At 40.6% G+C, this 26,380-nt stretch overlaps 1 protein-coding gene across 1 annotated transcript in view; it reads left to right on the top strand.

Moving 5' to 3' along the window:
• Positions 1-7,853, top strand: part of LOC146442471 (uncharacterized) — a 37,401-nt gene extending 29,548 nt beyond the window's left edge. Inside the window, exon 2 of the mRNA XM_085049857.1 lies at positions 6,175-7,853. Coding sequence (XP_084905983.1) covers positions 6,175-7,182 — 1,008 coding nt within the window. The 3' untranslated portion in view covers positions 7,183-7,853. The remainder of the gene's footprint in view (positions 1-6,174) is intronic.
• The last annotated feature ends 18,527 nt before the right edge of the window (positions 7,854-26,380 follow it).

Raw genomic sequence — 26,380 nt, 5'->3', positions numbered from 1 at the left:
AGACCTGAAGCAACTCATTGGAAGCATGTCCTAACAAAAACATGAGATAATCCTGGGCTAGCAACAGCCTCAAATCATTTTGTTAGAGATGTGGAGATAAAAACACATTGCAGCAAGGGATAAGGAAGTGAGAGTGGCACCTTTAGCCTTATAGCTGGACATTCTAGAAGATTTTGGCAGTGAAGCAAATTGTATTAAATTGTCCTTGTCAAAGGGTGCATCCAAATGTGCCCTTTCTACCAGACCATGCACTCATGTAGTTTTTTCATTTCTGGCATAATTGGCCAAAGAAAACAAAAAAATAACAATTCTGGCAGGAGAAATGAACCCCCAGTTCTGTGGAGAGATGAGATATGTGGGCTTGAGGGTCTCTGTTTGAAGAAATGAATTGTCTAGCCCATATGCTTTAAGAAAAATAATAGCACTGCTGACACCTCCTTTTCAGAAGACAGCAATGCTCATTCTCCTGTTGTGAATGAAATATTGCCTGCAAGAGCTGAGAAAAGGTGCTTGTCTCCCTGGGTATTTCTGAGTGCAATGGATGAGTGGCACCCAGGGAATAGGCAGATTGAAGGATGGCAGAGCTGCTCTCTCTGACTCCAAGGTGCTGCCCTCTGTTATCAGTGGGATAGAGCAGGGGACCACATTAATTCCCAGGCGTGAGCTTCCACTGCTGCAGATAGCTCCATCACTCTGGATTTTGCAGTGCCAAGCTCTAAATTAAGAAAAAATCCAGCAAGGGAAGAGCTCAGTCTCTTTGTCTGCAGGTTCTGCTCATGCTGTGATCTTTGCAGGCACAAGCAGGAGCTGATAGTTAGCAGGAAATACTGAATTTTTCATTTCTGCTTCTCTTCCCTCACAGTACTGAGATTTAGGCTTGGGCTGTGATGTCAGAGACACACAAACCCTGGTCAGAAGTGGCCCAACTGCATGTGCAGACCTTTACTTCTCATACAGTCTTGTTGAGATTGTGGGGATTTGCAGGAGCTCAGAACTTTGGGAAATCAATCTCCTTATTCTAACAGCTGAGACTAAGACGTTTGAATCTGAAGCTGGAATTTTGAGTTACACTTCAGATCCTGAAATGAGTTGGCTGAATTTAAGGAGTCAAATACAGTGCTACTCTTGAAAAACAGGTCATTTATTTATATCTTAAATCTGGATTTAGAAGTCTAAAATTAGTTGCTTATTTTTATAAATCTTTGTCTTGATCTAAATGAGGAACAATGTCCCTATTTAGATGTGGAAGTTGGAAAAGTTAGTTTACATGACTTGTCATCACAGAGTGCCAATTAGCAGACCAGGACTGCAGCTCTGCACTTCCTCTTTTTTCCTGCAATATTGCAAATCCCAATAAGAAGCTTCCCAAGACTGAGGTTGTGCAGTAAAGCTTGGGAGGCATATGGGAAGTCTGGAGACTCCATGGTTTGGAAATTGAGTTGGCGTCAAAGGATGGTCTGTTTTGGGTTTCCTAGAATTCAAACTGATCTCCTCATGAATTCAGCGAGGAGCTATTAAAGTAATAATAACATTAGGAATAAGAGTGTACCAAATTGTATAAAATTGGGCAATTTTTCTTAAGATCCACCAAATCTTATGAACAAATTTTAAATGTTTTCACAAAGCATTCGTTCAGGTTAATGATATAATAATATATAATGATAATACTAGGTTATGCCCCAAACCTTCACTCATCCACAAAATAAAACCCATAATGTAAGAACAACTCCTCTACAAGCAAAAGTTGTACTTGACATAACTTTCAAGTGATTACAGATTTTTTCAGGCTTTGATTATTCAACAGGTACTACCTTTTATAGATCACTTGTTTTCTGAAAATTAAGTTATCTGGAATTGAACCCATTTTGGAAACTAATATAACTTCATTTCCCCTGTTGCTGAGTAGCTTACACTTCTTAGTGCCCTATGAGTCAGGAGAAGAAATCAGTACAAATTTGCAGGTGAAAAACAGAGTCACAGAGGGCCAAAACATCTTCCCTGCCATCCCATGAGCATCTTGTGGTGGAAAAGGGATTTGAAACCTGATAATGAGCCAGTTTTCAGACTGCTCAAATGTCTTTTCTTTGTTCTGTTTTGAAACTCTTCTTGATACCAATGGTGCAAAGGGAGTTGTGGCAGAATGAGACTCAATCTCCAGATTCTGCACTGAGGAAACACAACATGAATTTATTTGTGTGAACTCCCTGTACTCAGTCCACCTTGGTACCTGTTTGTTTTGGGATCCAGAACAGGCAAGGGTGATGTTAGCACTGTGTTCAAGTACTGATTATTATGAACAGGGATATGTTTTATCTTTCTCATCCCAGTGGACCCCCTGCCCTCAGACTCTCTGGCTCACAGACAATATAACTTAAATTTTTCTAGCACAGCAAATGATGATGTAGGTTCCTGACATTGCAGGTGTGATAATTATACCATCTGACAAACTGCAAGGCTGCATATTTAAGGCTTTTCTGGGAATTATTCAGGTGCTGGCTCTGTTTGCTGCATTGTTCATTCATGGTGACCTGAGCTATTTATTGTACATACACAATCTGCAGTGGAAGCAAAGCCATTCATCCCTAGATATTTAAACTGAATTGTTTCTCTCCCCTGATGAATGACAGCATGTGTAATGGATCTCCTCATGCCAGAGGAGCTTTCAGTAGCAAAGCTTCAGGCATCACATGGAGAATTAAGGCACACTGGAGGCTTGGTGTTTATTTTGGAACTGAACTAAAATAAAATCCACTCTGGGAGAAGCTTTCAGCCAGATAAGCTGGAGGATTTGATCTGTGAACTTCCTTTCTTAGGTATTTCTGTCCTCCCCTTTGAACTGCAGCAATCAGTTGATACACGTGATGGTGGGAAGGAAAAGCATCAGAGTTGTGTAACATCTGCTTATCACTACAGATTATCCTTAGCAATGAGATTAAAGCTTTTTGTTATGTAGGGAGAGTTTGGGATTTAAAGTGGTGGTTTTGTGTGTATGTGTGCTTGGGTTTTTTTTTTAAGTCTTATGAAATGCACTATGAATTTGGTTACATTGAGCAAAGAGAGGAAACCTCATGAGGGTGACTAAGAAAACAGGGAATTTTAAAGGAAGCAGAGATCATTGAATCATAAAATGGTTTGGGTTGGAAGTGACCTTCAAGATAAGCTAATTCCAACCCCCCTGCCACAGGTAATAACACCTTTCACTAGACCAGGTTGCTCAAAGCTCCATCCAACCTGACCATGAACACTTCCAGATTTTTGAAGGATTCCTTTCAATCTTGATGTATCTATAATCATGTGTGCTACCAACCAAATATTACCTTCTGGCAACTCTATCCACAACAGGACTGAAACAGTGAAGTGTTTTGGAGCCATACAGGGAAGTGACGTGCATAAAATAGTGGTTTGGATCTCAAGCCCTGCAGAGCTTTGTGACAGCACAACAACCTGCTACTTCTCCCTGCTGACAGATTGACTTCCTGGCTAAAGTCCAGCTGGTTGTCAGGATATCTATACACATGCTCTGGGCTTGGATCATTTTGGTTCCCCATTTCTGCCAGGTACATGCCAACAGGACACCTCAGGGTGCCTGGGGCTGCTTTGTATCTGTCTGATTTCGTCAGCTGCAGAACAACAGAGGTGAGGAAATACTGGAAAGGATCCTCAGCTCCATCCTTTCTCTTGACCTAGTCATGAAGCTAATGAACAAGGCTTCCATTAGACTCTTGCAAATTTCACTTTTCTGCCTATAATCAAGTGTTTATTGCCCTGCAAGGAGCAGACTCCTGAAATCGAAATTAATTAAAAATAGTAGATGCACCTCTCTCTGGGGGCCATCGAGTCTGGGTACTAAGATGGCTTTAGAGGGACATCATATTCCTGTTTATGGGGGACACCAATTTTCCTAGATGTGAAACCACTCCATGCCAATTTGCCACTGGACATATAATAAATTTAGTTAAATAGTGATACTCTTCTGTGACCCTTCTATTTCTGCTGTCCCATTACTGTGCATTTTACATCAGAAGGATCAGCAAGCTGAGACTGGGACAGAAACTATTTAAATAACATGAAGGTTGTGGTTTCTAAATAAAGGCTGGTGGTCCCTTTGATAATATCAAGATCACAATACTTTGATCCAGACAACCTGAAGCAGTCATTCTTTACATGGGTTTCTCACTGACTGCAAAGGGAATTTTGGGCACAGAGCAATTATATACACAAGACTGGGCCAATTACTTAATTAAATTTTAAGTGGGAGTATACACATAGCAGATGGACGTTTCCGGAAGGTACTGAGTAATGTGTGCACAGAAACAGAGGTTGCAGCTTATCTTGTACATTAGCCTTGGATGGGGTTTAAGTCTATTAACATTAGGACTCCAATCGGATTATTTAGGTGGTGTGTAAGATTTCTCCAAGCCTTCTTAACTTGTCTGAATTTTCCTCAGATGAGTGCAGCAGAGAATGAACCAATCACTTGGTCACTGTTGTCTGAAACCAGGGTGAAAACAAAAAATGGGCATGGGTAGAGAAATGCAATATCTAGGCAGGTTGTTCCGTAGGCTTGGCTGGGTGAATGGGTTTTAGATGGGTATTCAGTTTTTAAAGGCAAATGAAAGGCTTTTCAACCAAAATATTTTAAAAGAATGATAATGCATTGATACTACATTGTTTACCTTTTCATTTCTATTGCCATGTCTCCCTTTGCATTCGAGCTTTCATTCTGTCTCATTGCTACATGTGCCTGCATTTTAGGACAAGGGCTTATTTATGCTTATTTTATTTCACTTCACATTTACAGAGCCATGGGCAGCCTTAAGTGTTTTCCTGGAAAACAGAAAGACACAGACAGGGCAAGATGAGTATCATTTTTATTTACAATGATACTAAGCTTGGGTACTTAAACAAAACAAAACAAAGTAAAACAAAACAAAACAAAAAACCAAACAAAAAACAAAACAAAACAAAACAAAAAATCCCACCAGTAACAGTGAACAGGAATTAACAATACAGGCTTAATTAGATGAGATGAAAGGAGCTCATGTTCTCTGTTTGTCAGAGGAAAAGCAGGTTAATACCATAATTTAATAAAATATCTTTGTGATAATAAGGCCTAGAAGTCTGAGTTATAGGTAAGGATATTGTTCTTGTCTGTCACATAAAATGTATAGTCTGTGCAAAAACCAAAGTGGGAATAGAAAAGGTACCTCAGGGAAGAGGATTTCCTTGTTTGGGCAGAAGCAGGGCCAGAGCCCATCTCCTGATGCTTCCCTGTCATTGCCTGTGCAGGACTAGAAAGCTGAACATCACAGGCCTGTTTGCCATGAGATTCTTATGTTATTGACAATAATGGTTTTTGATTATTGATTCTTATATTATTTCCCAACCATGACATAAAGTTTCTCTGAACAAGGGCAAGTAAATAACTCCAGATTTGCCACATTTGCCATTTAGCAGTTTCTTTAGCTAGTACCCTAGCACTGTTTTTTGAACTGAACAAAATCCACAGTACTCTGAACAACACCTCAGCCCATTTCAGGGTATTTTCCATTGACACAAGCAAAATCTTTATTGTTTTGATGGTCTATCCTTAATGGAAAAGTAGCTTGTGAAACCAGGAGGAATTTTGGTGGAAATGAAGATGCTTTCCCTACCCTGTAAAGGGTGAGCTGGATGATCACCCTCACCAGCAATATTCATCACAGAGTACCAGAGGAAAAGGGAAGGATCCATGCCTGGGCCTCAGCTAGGAGCTTCCCAAAGCTAACATATATTTTCTGGTATTTTCCATGCTTTGTAAAGGCCCTAAACTTCCTTTAAATTAGTGAGTGCAATGTGGAGTCTAGCACTGCTCACTGCTTAGAAAGGATCTCAATATTAGGGACAATGGTAATGTTTGAGTTGCACTGGTGAGAGACATGGAAGAGACAAGCCTTGAATCCTCAGCTGTCAGGTTAATTTATTCTCCAGATATGGAGACTAAATTTGCCCTTTATTTTGGATTACCCTGGGGCAAGGCAGATTAAGGAGCTCAGTGGATTCACAATGATGAGGAGTACACTTCAAGAGACACCAAGTTTTCACTCTTGTCAAACTCCTAACATTGCATAAAAACCTAACTGAGGATTAGTACAATGTAGATAGTGACCTCTATCTCGATTTGTTTTCTTTCAGAGTGCCCCAATGGCTGAAGAAAAGTCCAAGTATAACTGCACAGTCAGTGAAGTCACAATTGTGAACCTGCAACCTGAGAAAAATCCAGTTCTCCTCTTGCCAGGAGGGAAGCCAGGAAGTGAACATAGAAACCTTGCTTTCCAGCCTCCTTCTCCAAGGATTTCAGAGAAGAGGCTATGCCAGGGAGAGAAAAAATTGTGCCCAGAAAAGGTGAAAAAGGAGGGAGTTTTGTCTCCCAGCCTGCATTGTGCAAATGAGTTTTGTAGTGCAGAGAACATTACCCTGAAGAGGCCAGTGAAGTTGGCTCCTCTGGAGATCCCTGTGGAAGTAAAAGAAGCCCAACTCCAAAGGATTATGAGCATCCAGAGGGAAGCCCAAATGGCTGCCCAGAAGCTGATGGTGATCAATGCCATCAACAATGAACTCCATGTGAAGAGGGTAAAGAATGTGGCCCAGGGGGAGCTTGGCCAAAAGGCCAAGCAGAATGAGAAGGCTGCTCTGGAGAGCAATGATGATTCCCTACCCCCTAAAACCAACAAACCCCTTGGAGAAATCCAAATTATTTTGCCTTCAGAGACAACCTCTAAGTCGACTAAAGAAGCAGGGGCTGAGGAGGCTCCCAAGACACTCCACAAGCCACTAATCCCCACTCTCCAGGTATCTGACGTGCATGGAGAGTCCATCAGCCCTGAGAGCTCCCCTGATCCCTGCCAAAATGCCTCTCGGCGCCGATTCAAATTAAGACACACCAAAGAGCAGCAGGAAGACCACGGGAAAGCCAAACCCCTAAAGGCCATGGATCCAAGTGGGGGAGAAGGCATGAAGAAAACTGCAGGCCAGAGAACACAAAAAACCCTCAGTGACGCCAGCAAGCTCATTGAAAATGTGTCCAAAAAGCAGAAGGAACGAGGAGCAAAGCAAAGGGAAATGGATGAAGCCTCTTTGGTCAGGAGGCAGTCTATTCGAAGGATGGCCTTGGGAGACATCATCCAGGTGGATGATGACTGAATATCACAGCACAGATACCCAGGAAAATGTTTTAGGCTGACTGCTTAGATAGAAGTCTTCAGAAGAGTGCCTGGTGATATTAGAAGAGCAAAAAGTAAAAATGAGGTGATATTGTTGAACAGCTCTGCCATTTCTGAGATGCTCAGACAAGTGGCTCATAGAGAAAATAACCTTCTACTCTGCTCAACACTAGAAAGGCCTCAGATATCCTGGTCCCAGCATGGAGTACAACTTTTCAAGACACATCTGAACCATGCAGGAAAACCGTGGATGTGGACTGGGTGGAGGGATCAAGAGAAAACCAGGAACTTAGCAAATACTTTGTCTGGGGCTTTTTGCTTCTGAGAATACAGCCCTTCCCCTCTCATCTGTGGCAAGTTTGTCTCAGAAAGATGAGATTTAAATGTTCTTCATATCTACAGTTGGCAAAACAAAAAATAATTAGCACAAGTTTAGCAAGAGACATTCGAGTCAGAAAAGGAGAAAAACTTTTAAGGACAACAAACACTGAAGAATGCTGTTTACCAAGATGGGAATCTCTGTCACTGAAATTTTTAATAATGCATTAGGCAAACACCTGCCAAGGATGTTTTCAGATGGATTAATCCTTCATTCATACACAAGGACTGGATGATCTGAATTGTCCTTCAATCTCAATTTTCTTCTATTTTATGGTCTATCATTTCAGTTGTCCACTTGCAAGGCTACTAACTAAGCCATGTAGTGCAAAAAAGTACAATAAATGCAACTTTTCATTTTGCATTGATTCTTCTTCATTGTCTTGCAGCTCATGTCAAGATATTAGTTGAATCTTTCAGAAGGCAGCATCTGATGCTGCTCTCCCTTGGTTTCTTGAGATTTCTGTTTGTTCTTTCAAAATTTCACAATAATTTCATAATAAAGGGAGGAACAGTTCACCCATATATTTTTGTGTGTTGCACTTTTTACCTTTTCCTCTTTGGTCACCTTTTAAGACCTTATTCATCTTTTAAAGATTGAATATTGGGTTTATGTGAAATATGGAAAAAACCAAACACATGCAGTCTCAACTTAGTCTCCCTTAGAACCTTTTTAGGGAGCAAAACCTATTTCTTGGGGTTTAAGACAGGTATTATGACAATTTGGCAGAGATTCTAGCATGGTGCAAATATTATTAATAAGATTAACATGCAATAAAGGTTGTTCTATAAATTATTTTTACAGCAAAAATTAGGGTGTTCAGTGGTAGTTCACTTTTTGGTTGCTTGATTTGTTTTTGTTAAAGGTGGTCAAATGATCCCAGAAGCCAGGACTTTAAAAAACAACTGTGAGATTTGCCACAAAACCCCAAGAGTTGGTAAAAATACATGGATGTCTAGAGAAACAGAAGATTGGTAGAAGCAGCAGAACTCAGCCTTTAATTGTACTGGGGTTGGTGGGAGACGAGAAGAGAAGAATAAAAATCCTTTTTTATAGAAAAGAGGTAAGCCTTCTTTTGCCTCTAATTCTTTCTGCCATGTACATGACACAGACAGCCAAAAACAGAACAGATGAGGACTTGAAAAATATTTGAGTATTTTTTTGCATTCCAACAATATCAGAAAATGTGAAACTTTTGTTGGATTGTATGTTTCCTGGCTGCTCTTTTAGTAAGAGAAAACCTACAATCCAGAGATTTTTTTGGAATTTGTTCTTGAGTGTTTCTTGCTGAAGAGAAAACAGACATTGCCAGGATTTAAAGTCTGCCCAGATTTGTCACAACACCAGTATGTGTATTTATATAAATCTGTCACCCTGTGACTTGCCACCACCTTTATTTGTCAATTTTCTGTGCTGAGAATACCTGGGGAATGAGGGCTCACAACTATGCAGGCCAGATAATTCAAGGTGAATGAGGACTTTTGTAGTAGTTGAACACATAACTTGGAATGAAAATGAGATGTTAAGCCAGGAATATTAAAAAAAAAAAAAAAAAAAGGGGGGACGTATGTCCTCCTTGTGATATCTAGGCAGTGAGGAGAAATAATTTAACTAATAAACTCAACTGCATCTCTGACTCACTGCACCTACTTAATTGTGGATACAAAATTGCAATTCCCATATGTTTTGGTGGCATCTCACAAGTTCCCATCCAGACAGTATTAATGGGACACCCAAAGAAAATGCTACCAAGATTTGCAGTTTTCAGAAGAAGAGGGATGGCATCAGAGAACAGCTGAGTCAAGCTTGGTCTGACTCACCTGAGAAGCCTTTTGTTAAACCATAATGTAACAGGATGCTTTAGATGGGTGTTTGAGGCCATCTGGATGAGTCTCCTGCCTTGGAAATACAGTGACAACTCCACCAGCATGAACAGCCCCTCCAATTGTCTGTGGCCACTGCAGGTGTCAGGATGACTTGCTATTCCTCTACTCTTTTAGTGAACTCTTTTAATGCAAGAAAATGCTTTAAAAAAAAATTAAGGAACAAATTATTAGCTGATGCTTTAAAAATGTGAACCAATGAGATTGAAAGGAACTTAGAGGTCCCAACTTTCTCCTGTTGCTGCAATGACAAATTGTTGGATGCACAAGTAGAAGACTCTTGACTGGGGAAAGGGACTAAAAACTTTTCCATCTCCAGCATAACAAGGTCATTGTGGAAATGGTATCTCCAGGACTCAGTATCCAGCTTTACATGGAATTTCATGCTCTGTGTCTCATGCTTTAAAGAGCGTCTTGACTTACTGGAAAAGTGTTGGAGGGCTAATCTGAATTCTGGGAAACTTACCTTCCATGAGACAGGGAAGAAGGTTGAGCTGTAGTTTATAAAAGGTTCTTTAGGAAGAAGAAAAAAAATATATAAATAATTTAACAGAAGCTGAATCTTGAGAAATTCACATAGGAATTGGGTCCAGCATTTCAATTTGAGCTCCTGTCCAATATAAATGCATTCTGCCCTTGCTCTTCATGCTGCTTAGAGCTCCCCAACACCCACTTATGCTGGCACTGCTTCTCAAACACAGCACAGTGAACTGCAAGAGTGACTTTAACACAGAAAATTCCCCCAAAAGATGAATATTCAACTGGGATCTGCACCAGGCTTGATGCAGTGAGTGGTTTCAGTGGTTCTTGTGTCAGCATGAAGGAGGCAAAGACAAGGAAGCACACATTCATTCTGGTCACTGACTGGGCTTATGTTGTGCTGAAGGGTACCTAAATTATAGTCTGAAGGAAATGAACTACTGTATTTGAAGTGCCAAGGGTCACAATGGGCTCTGTGACATGATACAAACACTTGAAAAACCTGGGCTCCACCCTCAGACTTCTGTAGACTGAAGAATAATGGTGGCTTGGTTCAGAAATGTCTTATCTTTTTCTAGTAAAATAGGTGTGATTCAATGTTATCTAATGCTTGTCAGTGGTTAAAGTGAGAAAAAGAAAAAGCAGTCCTGTACACACATGGAATACCATTTCAAAGGCAAATGCAATTTCAGGAGAATTCCATTAAAAAGGCAAGATTAGTGCAAAAGAGGTTGGTTTTTTTTCAACTTAACTCTGGCCATGTCACGGTGGGTATCGTGGAAGGGGAACCAAACTCTGCTCCAAATTCCATGCTGTACATGAAATATCAGTCCCTGGAGTCAGTTAAGTTGCTCTGTCTTCAGACTTCTGACATCAGAGAATGACTCAGGAACTTCAAACCCCAGTATTTGAACTGTGGATGATGCAATCAGTGGAGTTGAGATTTAATTGATCTGTAAAGACATTCTCAAATATTGAGCATAAAGGAAAATTTTAGCAACTTAATAATGAGGGGTATCCATTCTTTTGCAAATAAATTTAATAAAGGAATAAATTATCTTTAAAGATTCATATCCATGTCTCTGTTCAGTAGGTTTTTCCAAGAGAAAACATCTTTCATTGCATATTCCATTGCTTTTGCTTCCAATGTTTTTGCAACTTAGGATCACAGCAGGTCATTTCTTTTGTGTAATGCAAAAACGATTTCTATCCTTTTCCCCTAGGCTGTGAAAAAGCAGGAAACAAAGATGGTCTCCACTCCAAAGACTTTTTATCCTTAATGTAAAATAAAGAGGTAGTGGGCAGACACAACAAACATAGACAAGTGGCAGAGTGAGATCCTTTCCAAATCAGTCATGAGCAAAGTTACAGACTAATGTCACAATCACCTAATTTAGGAATAGCACATGTTTCCTAATCAGCACCTCCCACCCCCACAGAGTCTCACAGGCTTCACAGAACAGCAGGATAACACTTCCTGGGATGAGAAAAAAAGGGTAAATTCTTGACTGATTCATCAACCTCTAGAGCCAGACATGGTCCCTCACTGGAAGTGTGAAGAGGACATCCCAGAGACAACTGGATCCCAGTCACGACTTGGAGCAGATGGGAACACTGTGAAATAGCCAAATCTCTTGGCTGTCCCCCATGACTGCAGAAATGTCCCTGAAGACACTGCCTGGGTATTTCTTCACAGCTCTTTCTCCTTTCAGTCCTCAACAGGATAACTCAGTCTTGGACGGAAGCAAAACAAAAGAGAAGAGATTCAGGAAAGGTTTTAGAGGTGAGCACCTGAAACAGCACACTTTTTTTTACAAAAAATATATTTTAAAAATTTTTACTATTTCTAATTACAAAGGCTTTGCAATTGCCTTTACATTGTCAGGGATTGCCATATGGATTTTGTGGAGAATTACAGGAAATGGCAGCACAGTCATCAACAGATAAAAGGAAGGGAAGGATAAGAACCAGAAAAACAGAACCAAGGAGAACTCCAGAGACATTCTTCATTCTGACTGCCATTAGTGCTTGCTTTAAACTTTCCCCTGTCTCTTCAAATTGTAAAATCTAGAAGTTTTAAAAATTCCAAAGTCTCCATCTTGCACTTTGTTCTAGTCTGGAGGAGCCTGAGTCAGGCCCACTAATAATGAGTCAAAGACACTACACGGGATTCTGTCCATGCTCTTCTCTGGGGTGAATCACAGGGAGCAGGATCCCACTCTGGAGTCTGTGATCCCACTGGGGCTGCCTGACTTCGAGTTTAGGCAGCCATAGGGTTCTCTCCAGAAGAGCTCAGCAATTCACAGCAGTGGGGAAAACCATGTTTTACTAACCTGAGATTTCTCCTTATCAGTGTGGGGCTGGGAGAGCACAAAGAATGGTTTTGATTGCTCCTGCTGGTGTAACCTGGGCACGCTAAACCCTTGGAAAGCATTCGTACAACTCCACTGTGTTTGCCTTGGAGATCCATGTGCTAATGCTCTCAGACTGTTTGTGCCAACAGGTTTCCTTAATTTTCAGTGTGTGAGAGACATGATTTTAGACATAATGGCTTCCTCTGAATATTCACCGAGGCCCTGGGGGTGACATGCTTTCAGGCAATTGCAGCAGGAACGTCAATAAAAAGAGCAGTGCTTGAAAATCATTAGCAGGGAGTACTTTTAACTTTGTTCTTTGAATACATTGTCTTCTACCCTGGGCAGCTTGCTGACACTTCTATCTCCTGAAATTTATTGTAACAGTGGAAGTTGAAATTGGTTCAGTTAAAATAAAGGATGAGTGGAGCCTCCAGCTAAACCCAGAAGCAAACCCAAATGAGCTGTCAGAGGTGCAAAACACACAGTGCCTTTTTCTTCCTCATATTTCTTTTCCTGATAATTCTTGATGGAAAGAGGGACAGAAGCTATGAAAGGCCCTCTAAATGTTCCTGGCCCTGTAAGGAACAGAAAGCAGCATGCAAGCATCAGCCACATTTTCAGAGCAAGAAAGATCCAAGACGTCTAATAAAGTTGAGAGGAGCAAAGAGTACAAGAGGCCTTGGTGTGCCCAAGACTTTTTATTTGGCTTTGTAGTCGATGGGAATCAATCAGCAGGACTTCAGTGAGTTTCTGAGATAACCTTTTCACTTAGGCTTCCTGCAGTTACACTAATCCAGCTCCTGACAGACACCTGGGCAGGGATTTATTCTAATAGTGCTACACAGTTTGTTAGAGAGGAGTCAAATGCACAGGGAGAGGTAGCTCAGCTCAGACTAGAGGCAATAAAACCACCTGAAAAGCAAACCCCAGAATGTCCCAGGTGGAATTCACTCAGGTTTTGTGCTACATCCTCTCTACAATCCCAGCATTGGGTGACTTGGTGGGCTTGTGGTTGTTTTATGCAGGCTGCAGATTTTAAGATGTAGGTGCAGATTTAGCATGAGAGTACAGGGGAAAAATTATAGAAAAGTAGTTACTTGATGACTAATTACTTAGTGGAGAAAGAAGTGTGGTGCTCCTGTTGTTAATTTGCTGTGAAATGGAAGTTTGGGAGGAACTTTCTTCCTTGTTTGCATTTGCACTTTGTCCATTGAGGTAAGGAAAGGAAAATCCCTTACCAGTTACTGTCAAGGGCAAAACAGATTTGAAACAGAAAAAAAAAGGCATTAAAATAGATTCTGACAATGAGACAAAGACACATATTCAAACACCACCTTCTCTTCACCCAAGGGTCTTTCTCAGTTCCCTCTCAGTGCTTCACTCCTGACTCCTCTGCCCCGGGGGGACAGGGGTGGGAATAGGGCTGCAGTCAGTCCCTGTCAGCCCCTCTGGGATGCTCCTCCCTGCCCCAGGCTGAGTCTTTTCCTGGGCTGCAGCCTCTCAGGAGCAGCTGCTCCCCTTGGGGCTTTCCATGGCAGCAGCTTCTGGGTATGTCTGGCACCCCCAGAACACTCCAGAGTTGTCCCAGGATGCCCACATGGATGGGAAAGGAGCATGCTGTGGATTTACTGTCATCCCAGAGACCATTTTTCAGCTGTAAATGTCTTTTTCCATCTATGAAAAGTCTCAGTGGCCACACCAATGCCAATGGATGTGCAGAGAGAAGCCCTGACATTCTCCCCTAGACATGAATTGCAGTGATAGTCTGTGGTCTAGTCAGAGAATCACAGCATCACAAAGCCATTTAGGTTGAAAAGACCTCTAAGATCATCCAACCAAACACCAACCCACAGCATCCAAGTCCACCACTACAACATGTCCCTAAGTGCCACATGTACCCAACCAGCAGAACAACTTCTGCATCAGGAGCAGAAAGAAATAAAACCAACCAAACACTTTTAATAACCTCTTACTCCCAAAAACCCATGACTATAGTATTAGGAACAGGGGTGTGAAAGATTTTTTATTTTTCCTCTTGATAGTGAGCATGCTTTTTCATGTCTCCAATTCAATTAGTGCTTTTCCATCATCAGGTTTCCTGTTCATGGTTTTTTTCATTTTAGAGATCTGTCAGTGGAAGGTAATGAAAATGTAAGCAAGCCAGCATTGCGTGGGTGGGAAGCAAACTTTGGTGTTAAGTTAAAAATCACAGTTTGAGGTCTGGGTGCACTTCCAGAGGTAATTCACTTGGTAAATCAACCAGTTTGTCCTATCATCAAGCTGTCATTTCTAAGCAGTGCTGCAGCAGGTTACTGCCAGAGACTATTAAGCAAGTCATTATTATTTCAGCCCCATTAGCTAACAGGATACACCTCTCTGCCCAAGTAAAGATGTTAATCAGCTTTGCCTTGAAGCAGTATATTCAGCCTTTTCTTCTGAGATATGACTTCCTATACCATTACTAAAAATCAACTCAAAATATGGAGCAAGAGCAGAGTGTTCAGGGGTGAGATAACATGGTCCCTTCTCCATCTGACTGTGGTGGAAAGTAGCAAAGACAGGCATGGGGCCAGGAGCTACAGATTCCATCAGGAAAAGGATGAAAACACAGTCCTAGTTTCCAAGCTAAATATGGTGACCAGTTTGTTCCACCTGCCTCCCTCCCCCTTCAGTCACTTTTGGAAGCTGAATTTATGTTGTGAAGTCATTTGGGTGATTTTTGATTTCAATAATTTCCTTGCTGGCCTTAGTTACACACACTACAGGCTCCACATGTGCCCAGACACACAGACCAATGCAGAAGGAGATTACTTTTTCTTTTTGTCAACAACCCCACAAACACACCCAGCACTAAGGGAAAACAAAGATGAACAAAGTTGGCTCCATCCTCTCCTCCCCTCTCTCTCAATCAGGATTGAAGGCTGCTATTGAAATACACATCCACAATGTGGATCTCACCAGCAGCTCCTCTGGGACCTCCCTCCTGCTCAATGAGCAGCCTCTGGACCTCAGTGCTCTCCACATGCTGCATCCAGATCTCCCATCCCAGTCCTATCCCAGTCACCAACCAACTCACCTGGCAGCTCACTGGTATTGAGATGTGAATGTAGAACAGAGAGGGCAGCTGGAAATAAGATTTCATGAGAATGTAGGACAGATTGTAGTGATCAAACACCATCCACTCACCAGTAGCATGGTAACACATATCCAGCTCCTCTCCCCTTTATTTCCCTGCTCTTGTTTCTACCCAGTCCACCTTAGTCCCTCCCTTTCCCCACTTTCTGTTCTTCCCCTAATCATCTCATAATTCATTTTGCACATTTCCATAATCCTCTTAAAATCTTCCATACAAAATTTTACAAAATCTCAAAATACTCTTCCCATGTTAAATCCTGTATCCCTTTAGGCAAACAACTGTTCAGGTGGCTTGGCTTTCTGTGGGCAGAATGTCTTTGGCTGGCTCCTCTTGGTGAGCTCCATTCCAGGGTGATGTTTTGATCCTTCTCCTTTGAAGGTCTGCTCATTGCTCTGGCGTCGTTTGTCAGGTTTCAAACATGCAAATAGTTGCTGTTTCTGTGCTTAACATTTTGTGCTCCATCCTCGCTCATCATAGACATTTTTACCTTCATCAGCATTTAGCATCGATCTAATGGTCTGCCTGTAAGGGGTCTCTGCATAATTTCCAAACTTCTTTTCCAAGCTGCTTATTTTTTATGAAATTTGAAGTAGTTTTTAGTTTTTTGAACATCACCAAGTAGCTGTCCTGCAGCTCTAGAAAGGGTTATTGCAGCAGCACTCCAGCAGATGGCTGGCTTCTGTCAGGAATAAAACTTTTCCAAGGAAAACACATCATGCAGCAGCACATTTGGAGGAAAGAGCAGAGATTTATTTCCTTCGGCTATTGATTAATACAGCAGCTCTCTTTCCACTCCGGATTCGTTAATGAAAACAACCCTGTGGAGCTCAAGGAAGACAAATATGACAAAGCAAAGCAAATTGCTGACATAAAAAGATTCACAATCCCCTAAAGAAAAGCCACTAAAACTCCATTCCTGGTTCAAGTCTCCTTTTTAAGAACTGATAATGCTAATCCCAGAATCCCAGAATCCCAGAATCCCAGAATCCCAGAATCCCAGAATCCCAGAATCCCAGAATCTGTTGAGTTGGAAGAGACCTGCAGGATGATTGAGTCCAACTCCTGGCCCTGCACAGGACCATTCCCAACAATCCCACCACGTGCCTGAGAGCATTTTCCAAACACTTTTTGAGCTCTGTCAGGCTTGGTGCTGTGACCACTGCCCTGGAGAGCCTGTTCAGGACCCAACCACCCTCTGGGTGAAGAACCTTTTCCTAATATCCAACCTAAACCTGCCCTGACACAACTTCAGGCCATTTCCTCAGGTCCTGTCACTGTCACCACAGAGCAGAGATCAGTGCCTGTCCCTCCTCTTCCCCTCATGAGGAAGTTGTAACTGCAATGAGGTCTCCCCTCAGTCTCCTCTTTTTGAGGCTGAACGCACCAAGTTCATGTTCCTAACAACTTTATTCTGGATAAATTCTTTTTGGGTCATGCTAAAATAAGTGCTGTTCCCCTTCCCTAGAACCAAAGGTAAAAAGGCTGAATGTATCTAAACAAAGAGATTTGGTTTGTCTCAGTAGGAGAAAGAAAGATTAAATAAGAATGATAAAGTGAGATGATCTTACAGTTTTGAACATTCAGATATGTGTGTTAAAGTGAGTGTGCTCAACAGTAAAGAAAGCAAATCTTCAAAAACTGGAAGCTGTTGGACTCAGGTTGCCTCAAACACAAATGTTCCCTGAAATCTTTCAGCTTGCTGAAGTCAGTCTCACAGCATGCAAAAGTAGGTAATAGCAATTCTTCCCAACTATTGAAGTAAAATGGGGAAAAAGGGCCCTGAGTCCATGTGTCATGAAGAACATACCTGGAAACCTACCCAGAACAGACTCACTGGTACCATCACCGCTGTCTCTGCAATAACTAAGCTGACAAACAATTTGATGTTTGCCACTGCAGTCAATAAAGGGATGAAGTTATGGCCAGGGAGCCACAGCTGTGTGGTGAACACACAGTGAATCACAGAAAACAGGGTTTAATGGACTTTCAGAGACTCCCACAAAGTCCATGTTTCTGCTCCATGCAAATCTATCCTAGTAGTGCTTTTTCAAATTCTTACCCCCCTGCTGCCCAACCTATATATTCAGGAATAAATATTTCATGACTATTTCTTTCTGTTTTTTCTCTGGCAGTTTATCTCCCTAAAGACAACTGAAGCCCACTGCTTGTTGACCTAACCCAGATGGGTATGCAGGAAAATCTACTGCCTTTCTCCTTTCAGCAACCTCCTACATATTTCAGGATTTCTGCCATGTCCACCCTCAATTTCCTCTTTGCTAGGCTAAACAATCCATTCCTTTCAATCTGTTTGCTGAGGTTATGTTTTCCTGACTTTTGAGCAGTCATCCAGCTCTCTGAATAATGTCCAGCTACTTTATTCTTGTAATGCAGAGCCCAAAGCAGCACACAACCCTGTGTGTTGTAAAAAGCTGGTGTTTAGGACTACTGGACAAACAACTTTGAGTCTGCAAATGAAAGCACCTGTTCTGCCACATGGCTGTTGCCAATTCAACATGGGATTTTTTTTTTTTTGGAGAATTTTTGTGTAATGTTCTCTCCAGGTGAAGAGGTGAAGGGATTAAACCTATCTGCATGTATTCCAAGTAACTCTATAGGAATTTTTATTTGGAATGTGAACAAACCTATGAAAGCAGATTGAAAAATGTACTCTGAAAAGTATTTCAAAGCCTCTCATTCACATCCTATCTGCACCACAGGAAAAAACAGACCCATAGGTCCTCCAGGGGGGAATTTTCTGTCGGATCGTTGTCATCTTTGATATTTAAAGATGGTCCAATTAACCTCATAAGCAATCACTGTGGGATGCTGTGGGCATGGAAAAGTGTTTTAATCCTATGAGAGAGAGATTGGCTAATGCTTTTAAGTCTGATAGATTATGTCCTCTTTTAAAAGCCTGGTATAATCCTCACTCATGAAGCTTGATCAAGTTCTCAGACTGCTACATTTTGGGGTCCAGCAGTCTGTGACGTCCCATTAAAACAATTTATTCACCTTCCTTAAGAAGTAATGGATTAGCAGATAGAGAGGAAGTGACATAATGGTACTCTGTGACTTATACTGGCTTTTGGTAAGGCCTGATGTGACATTTTCAGATATACACAATGAGCAAAAGCTGACATGTGGGTGACAGATTGGAAAATCACTCCCGAAAGTATTCAGTTTGAGTGGAGATGCTGAGTAGGCTTATAGCAGAGGCTGTACTGAACCCACAGTTACTGATTTATCTTCATTAAAAACTTCAGTGATGGAAGAGAGTGAATTTTAGTTAATGTGCAGCTACCACTGGTGGAAAAAAGTTGAGAATAAATTATTTATATTTATTATGTTTATTTATGAATGGATGACTATGTGCAGCTATTGACATAGACTTAAATACAGACATTAATTAGAGAGGTGTGAAAAAAAAAGCAGCAAGGCTGGCAAAAGCTTTTGAGGATATGAAATAAGACTACTGAGGGGCAACTCAATAGTGCTCTTCAGGAAAAATGATTTAGAGGGGCATATTAAGACAGGAAAAGGGGTAATATTTTAAAATGAAAGTAATAAGAAAACAATAATTTCAGATGGCAGTCATCTTTATCCAGGTTAGACAGCCTTCTGCTGGGATGGTCTGACTTAATCAAGTTCCCTTCAGGGACAAATCCAGCCCATGAGGCACTTTTATCTTGTTCCCAGTCTTATTCCCGTAGAAGACTATTGAAGCAGTAAATGTCATTTGAGCAGCTTAAAGACATTTCTTGAGCTAGAAGAGCTGTCTGAGACTATCACTCCCATAGTGACAGTCTCACCAGGGAGCTCCCAAAACTCTGAGTCACTTGGGAGGAAGCTGAGCCCAGATGACACAGATATGGGATGGAGCAGAGACACCATTCTAGAGGAATCCAAACTTTCTATAGAGTAATTAGTTCAGAAGCAAATCACTTGCCAAGCAAGGTTTTCCTTACACTTTTCCTTATCCATATAAGCCAGGTTTGCTGTTCAGACAAGTCATCAGGTGACAGCCTGGGCCACTTTGTCACTAAACGTCTTTTCATCACTAGTGAAAAAATTATTAAGAATTCCATGAAGAATGTGTTGTGACAGAGCTTTTCACCAGCCCCACAAAACCATTATATATGGTTTATGATTATATATATCAGCGAAAGGACCACAACAAGCTGAAAAGACCAGGCAGAGATTATTGTCCTGTCTGATGAAATAAGAACAATTCTTTAACTGCTCTGACATTTGGGAGGGCAAAGATATGCTAAAGGTCAAGTCTGCCTTCCCACTTCTTAGCTGCACTTACTGATCATGATTGATTGCTGTGTCTGGTGCTTACCACGTTTGTTGCTACCAGAAAAGGATTTGGCCTTGCCCAAGTTGTCCCCAAGTGCAGTCCCTTCCTTCATGCATGTCACAACTGAGTATCCTGGGAAAGCCACACCTGAAGGTCAGATATTCATTCTGTGCATGAGGAGTTTGTAGGACTTGATAAAAAATGTGTTTCATGAGGAATATAGAAAGAAAATCATATTGCACAACAAACTTTTGCCCTGACATAAGTTTTTTCCAAAAATCCTTAAAATTTTCACATTAAAAATCTTGAGTTAGAAAGGTAATTTTCCACAGGAAATACTTGCAGTGAAACTTTTCACTTTATGTTGATGCCACTGGGTTTCCTTCCTTGTTTTATTATTTCTACATCTTTATTTCATAGGACAATTCAGTGAATCTCCACGCAAACACATCTGTGGGACAAAACACTGATGTCTAATCCAGAAAACCACTGCTTTCTTCTTTTTCCTGTAGTCTTGCTATTTATCCTCCCCCAGAATTTCTTGGGCTTGTCTTACTGCACCTTTTCTTTTGCAGTGACTGTCAGTGGAGATGTGCATGTCCCTAACAAAACTGCTTTCCTTTTCCATGCTCTCCTAAGGTGCATGTTACATCTGATTTACTGCAGTTTACTCCCAGATGCAGATTTCCAGCAAAAGGCAGCAGAATTCTACTGCAGAAAATGGAAAGTCTTATTCTGGAAATTATTCATGGGTAGGAGGATCCATTATTCTATTGCAATTAAAGCCTGTGAGGTTTCATTTGCAGCACTGGATGTTGTTTTGGGCCAAGATTCTGAAGTCTCTCGTGATTGCTCTTTAACTTCTTGTTGCAACTTCCTTTCTGCTTACATGAAAAAGCAATAATGGCTAATAACCCAAGGGCTGTACCAATGCAGGGAGTATTCTCATCACACCTTTCACCTGAGTCCCAGTGAGGCAGCAGATTTTGCTGAGAAATGAGTCCAAAGAGGTCAAGGACCTGGTGAAGAGGCTGGAGCAAAAGTCTGAGGAGTAGCTGAAGGAGGTGGAGGTGTTTAGCCTGGAGAAAAGGAGGCTCAGGAGGAGCCTTATCACCCTCTATAAATTCTTGAAAGGAGGGTGGAGAAAGCTGGGAGTCAGTCTGTTCTCCCAAGTAACAAACAAGAGTTTGAGAGGAAATAGCCTCAAGTTGTGCCAGGGGAGGTTTAGATTGGATATTAGGAAAAATCTCTTCCCAGAAAGTGTTCTTCAGCTTTGGAACAGGTAGCTCAGGGAAGTTGTTGAGTCACCATCCATGGAGGTATTTAAAAGATGTGCAGAAGTGTCACTCAGGGATGTGGTTTGGTGGAGGACCTGGCAGTGCTGGGTTAATGATTCAATATTGATATTCACTATTAGTAACTCAATATTGAGTTAATGACTCAATACTCGTTAGGGCCTTTGCAATTCTGTGATTCAGTGATACCTCCCTGAGGGAGTGCAGTTTATCAGAGCAGCCAAATGAGCAAGATCTCATCATTTACCTCCTGAACTTGGATTTGGCTTTGAACAGCACCTGTGCTTTTTCAGTCTGCATTTCAGGGAAAAGTTCTCTATTGAGTTTGGGAAGATGCAATGGTTTCCAAGAGCGACAAATGACGTCAGGAACTTGACAAGAAAATTCTCTTCTTACTATGTGCCACTTTCCTGGAAAGAAACTACACTTGGTTGGCAAAAGTTGGAAAAATGATGCCTGCTTTTCAGGCTCCTGCTCCCCTGCAAGTGGCAGCTTTTTATCTCACTTTATTATTCCTATAATGCTCAGGGCAGAGCTTCATGGTGGTCAGAAGCCATCTGTGGAGTCTCACTGAGCTTGGTGTGAGCAGATCGTGTCCTAGAAAATTAACTGAATAACAAGGAGGCAAAATTCTCTATTAATATTAAATCATTAAGGTTAGAAGAGAGATAAGGCAACTGCACATAGTGACAGAAAGACTTAAGGACACTGAAGGGTTGGGAAATAAAATCACAGATTAAATCCCTTATCGATAAATATAAATGGTATACAGAGAGTGATAAATTTTGACCCAATTGTTAGAAGATGTTGGGATTACAGTAGACAGGTCCATGAAATTCTCAGTAGCAGTCAAAGGCAAGACCATGTTGCAATTGTGAGGAAAAGATCTGAGAGCAAAGCAATAACAGCTAAGTCATCATATAAATCTTGGAATGAGCAGATTATCACTACTGGCTCCTACCCTTGTTGCTTCCCAAACAATTCCTCATTTTATATGGATAAGCTGAAAATTGTAAAGGCACAGAGAAGACTGGCAGGGATAATTAGGATTTTGAGAAGGTTTTCACATGAAGGTCAAGCAAATGAGCTACAGCTCATCCTGCAAGAAATGAAAACTGAAGAGGACTATGATAGAGGCTTAATTAAATCATGGATGATATGGAGAGTTAGAACAAGGAAGGATTGCACTCTAGCCTAATAAGGGTATTAAGGGTCATCAAGTGAAATGAAGAAGTGCCAAATATGAAGAAGGAGTTGAGTTTTTGCACAATTTGGCAAAGTTTTGAAACTTGCTGCGAGATCAGCTTGTGTTAGTTCAAAAAGAAATTGTATATTTCATGAGGGAGAAATCTACTGGAAGTTGTTAAATACCATCCTCTTATCTAGGAACAAACAAAAATAAAAATTGCTGGAGCAAGAGAGATTATTCTGGAGACTTGTATTTTCTCCCTGTTTATCTCTAGGAGTGTTTCATTGGCTCTTAATGAAGTCAAGATTAGGGACTGAGTGCAACATTGGTCTGACTCAGTAGAGCTCTTCTCCTATTCTTCCACTTTTTAAACCACACAGAGTATCCCACAGTCTCCAAAATGAAACCAGTTAAATCATTCTTCTGGCTTGGCACTCTGCTAAGTCACTGTATCATCCTGTCCTAAGCTATCTGAGGTTCACTGTGAAATTCAAGCTTCTCTAAGTGCTCCTTTAGAAATCTCACAGTTCTGTCTCCTCCCAAATTTCCCATCTGTTCATATTTTACATTGTGTCTGAAGACCAAACTTGCACTGTTGATCACCCACCTGTGTGGTGCATTTATGTGCACAGAATAATCTTCAAAATTGCTCTTCTCCCACTTTCACCTCAACTCCTCCCACCTCTCTGATAGGACAAACTTTGTCTTTTTTCCCACCTCTTTCCTTTCAAAATGTCTATCTCTTTTTTTTTTTTTTCCGCATGACTTTTCTCAAATGATGTCATCTAATGTGTTAATATTTCTTTAAAGGCACCAAAAAGGTATACACCAATATTTTCAATTTGAAAAGGTATTTCAAATTCATGGGGGTTTTTGTCATCATGTTTCTCAGTCTATAAACATAGAGTGTCTAGGGGAGGATGTTACCATCAACACTGACACTGACTTTTCTCTGTATTTTGAAGTCCAATGGAAATAAAAAATAAGCTGTGCCTAGTAAATATACTATTCATGATTTATGGATATCCATATAATAAATTCATATATTATTTCCCTTTGAGCACTTCAGCAGCTTGATGCCCTCCAACCTTTCTTCCCAGACTAATTGCAATATTTCAAACCTAGGAAAAATACCAGTCAGTTGCCATTTTAAATGAGTTTTTCTGTATGTGAATATCTTCTTTATATCTCAAATTTAATCCTTAAGAAATTCCTTCTATATTTGCCTTGGCTTGAGGCCATGAATAAGCCATATTCAGCCAGGGTCATTATTTTAGTCTTCTGTATATAAAAATCTACAGAACTTTATTTTCTGGAAGTCAAGGGAGAAGAAATCTGACTTTATCTTTAGTTAAAATATGATTTATGCCTCTCAATGGGATACAAAATATAGCTTACAGACCTAGCAGCTACCAGGATGAGAAATTATTCCCAGCAGAAAGTAATTTCTGCATTGAAAATATTATTTTGCATTGAAAATATATGGAGAAAAATATTTTAGAAATACTTCTGGACTTTCAAATGACTTCACAGAGGGTGAAGGTGGTGTAAGGATGGGAAACTGTGGTGGAGAGGATAAACAGAACCAGCCTGCAACCATTTAACAACATATCAGCTGACAGGCTAATAGAGTGCAAAAAGGAAATGCATGATTAGAACTTGCTTGGGCTGCCCAGCTTCTCTGGGTTTTGAGTTTTACCCTCATCTCAAATGTGAAAGGTTTTACACCCACAGCACTGCTCACCTTCCTCTGTGTCTGCCATGCAAGGGCTCCTACACCTGATTTAATGCTGTCACATTGCTGGTGAGTTCAGTTGCAAGGTCTCCAGTGTGGGTCTAGAATTGGGCAAGGATGCCCAGAACTTGAAGAAATTTTACTGATGTGGAGCTGGTGCAGAATATATGAAGCAATACAAACTGGAGAAAAAAACATTTCAGATCAACTTCTTCAAAAGGGTATTTCAGCACAAAAAGGTCTCAATGCTGACTCTGCTGTCCGAATAATTATTTTCCTATAATTATTGTTACAAGGTAATGAGTTACACCAAGAATCAGTAATAGAATCCTAGAATGGTTTGGATTGTGAGGGACCTTAAAGATCATCCAATTCCAACCCCCTGCCATGGACAGGAACACATTCCAGGTTGCTCAGAGCCTCATCCAATCTGACCTTGAAGGACAGGACACAAGGACATGGAACTTGTTAATTGTCTCCTCCAAAAATATAGATCTTTTATAGGTGCATTGGTACCCTTCACTCTAGACTCATAAAAATATTCCTTCTTCTCTTCTTCTGTGTCTCTTTTCCCAGGTAGAAGTGGCAGGACCAGAGGAAATAATACCAAGTTGTACCAGAGTAAGCTTAGATTGGATATTCAGGAAATTTTCTTCCCTCAAAGAGTTCCCAAGCATTAGAAGAGACTGTCCAGGGTGGTGGAGTCAGCATCCCTGGGGGTACTTAAAAGCCATGTAGATGTGGCACTTGGTGACATGGTTTAGTGGTGGACATTGGCAGTGCTGGGTTAATGGTTGGACTTCATCTTGAAAGACTTTTTCAACATAAATGATTTTATTATTCTATGATTCTTTTAGTCTTGCTCCTGTTCTGCTTGTCTCTAATTAAAGAATAACTCTTTGATTTCAATGCAATATTAACTTTAAAGAAATAGACAATACATATAAAAGTAAAATTACCCAGAGAGGTGGTGCATAGGACATATCTTTTCACTCAGTCTGCATTACATTCTCAAGAAGAAAGAGAAAAAAATTATTCTGCTCATGTCTAAAGGTGAAGTGCAGACAGCAAAGAACTGGTGATGTTCAACACTGGGTTCTGTCCTGAGCACGTGTGATATCTTTGAGTTCAGTGAGCAGGATGTTTGTAAATGAATTAGGACTGTGGAATTCCAGATTCTTTGATGATTGTCAGAATATTGATGTGTAAGGGGAAGAGGGAAGGAAAGATTTTCGCTGTCCTAGAGATGGAGACAATGCATTTAGGTTTAACCCCAGCAATCAAAGCTCTGCTCTCTTTGCCTGGCTTCACTGAAAATCCAGGAAAGAGGTATCTGTGTGGATTTACTGTAGAACAAGGAAATGTGAAGTTGAAGAGCACTCCAGGCACTGTGTTGGAGTTCAATAAAGAGGAAGAAAACTGTTCCACGCTAGTCCATCAGGAAAGCTTCATTTTGCAATTCATTGACTACTTTGAGCCACTGAGTCACAGACATATTCAGAAGAAAACCTTTCACTGCCTCAATACCGTTACAAGTGTGATGTGAGTTACTATCACCTCCAGAACTCAGCACTGCAGAAATTTATACCCTATAACTTGAAAGGGAAAAAAAAGCATTTAATTGTAGACCTGGTAATGTTGTCATGTCAGCAGACAAGCAGTGATACTAGTAGGGCCCTTTCAACTCAGAATATTCTGTGATTATTTGATTCTTTAATGTCACCTGCAATATCAGATTTACAGAAGCTACTTAACCTACCAGTAGTCCTTATTTGCAATAAATAAATCAGACCTACGAAAATAATGTGATATTTTGTCCTCTTTGATATTGATAAAAATAGCAAGAACTAAATTATATGTTTGGCTTGTGCATTACTTTTGCAGACTACTGTGGAGGGAGCCATGTGATAAATCACATTTGTTACATACAGAGAAGTTTGTTCCACTATGCATCCTCTTCACATGTCAAACCAATGAACTTAAAACTGTTATGTTTTACAAAATTAATTTCAAAAGGTTGGGCCTCCATAAGGAAAGATTTCTCCTTTTCTCCATTATAGCGTTTTCTGATCCAATTTACATGGAGAAGACAAAAGGAGTCTTATGAAATACTACATTTTTATATGGTTTAGGTATTAACTTATAAAATCAAAGGTTACATCTCTGTAAAGGTGATTTGTGAACAAAGAATCAGAAGTTGGTGACTGAAAGATGAATAAACACTGTGCATTAGAGAGATGAAATACGATGAGAGTACCCTTAGATAAGTCAGGAAAAAAGAAATACAACAAAAATAATTATTCGTGTGAGTTATCATTCTTCTTGCAACCATTTTATATTAAATGGGATTTAGATGTAGCTGGGGTTATCAATACAGGAACAAATATTATGAGGCTCAAGTAGTCAACTGGTTTTCCTGAAGAA

The sequence above is a fragment of the Lichenostomus cassidix genome, chromosome 2 (assembly GCF_008360975.1).
Source record: "Lichenostomus cassidix isolate B80296 chromosome 2, HeHo_3.0, whole genome shotgun sequence".
Taxonomy (NCBI): Eukaryota; Metazoa; Chordata; class Aves; order Passeriformes; family Meliphagidae; genus Lichenostomus; species Lichenostomus cassidix.
The sequence above is the reverse complement of the archived record's forward strand: the minus strand, read 5'-3'. Positions and strand labels throughout refer to the sequence as shown.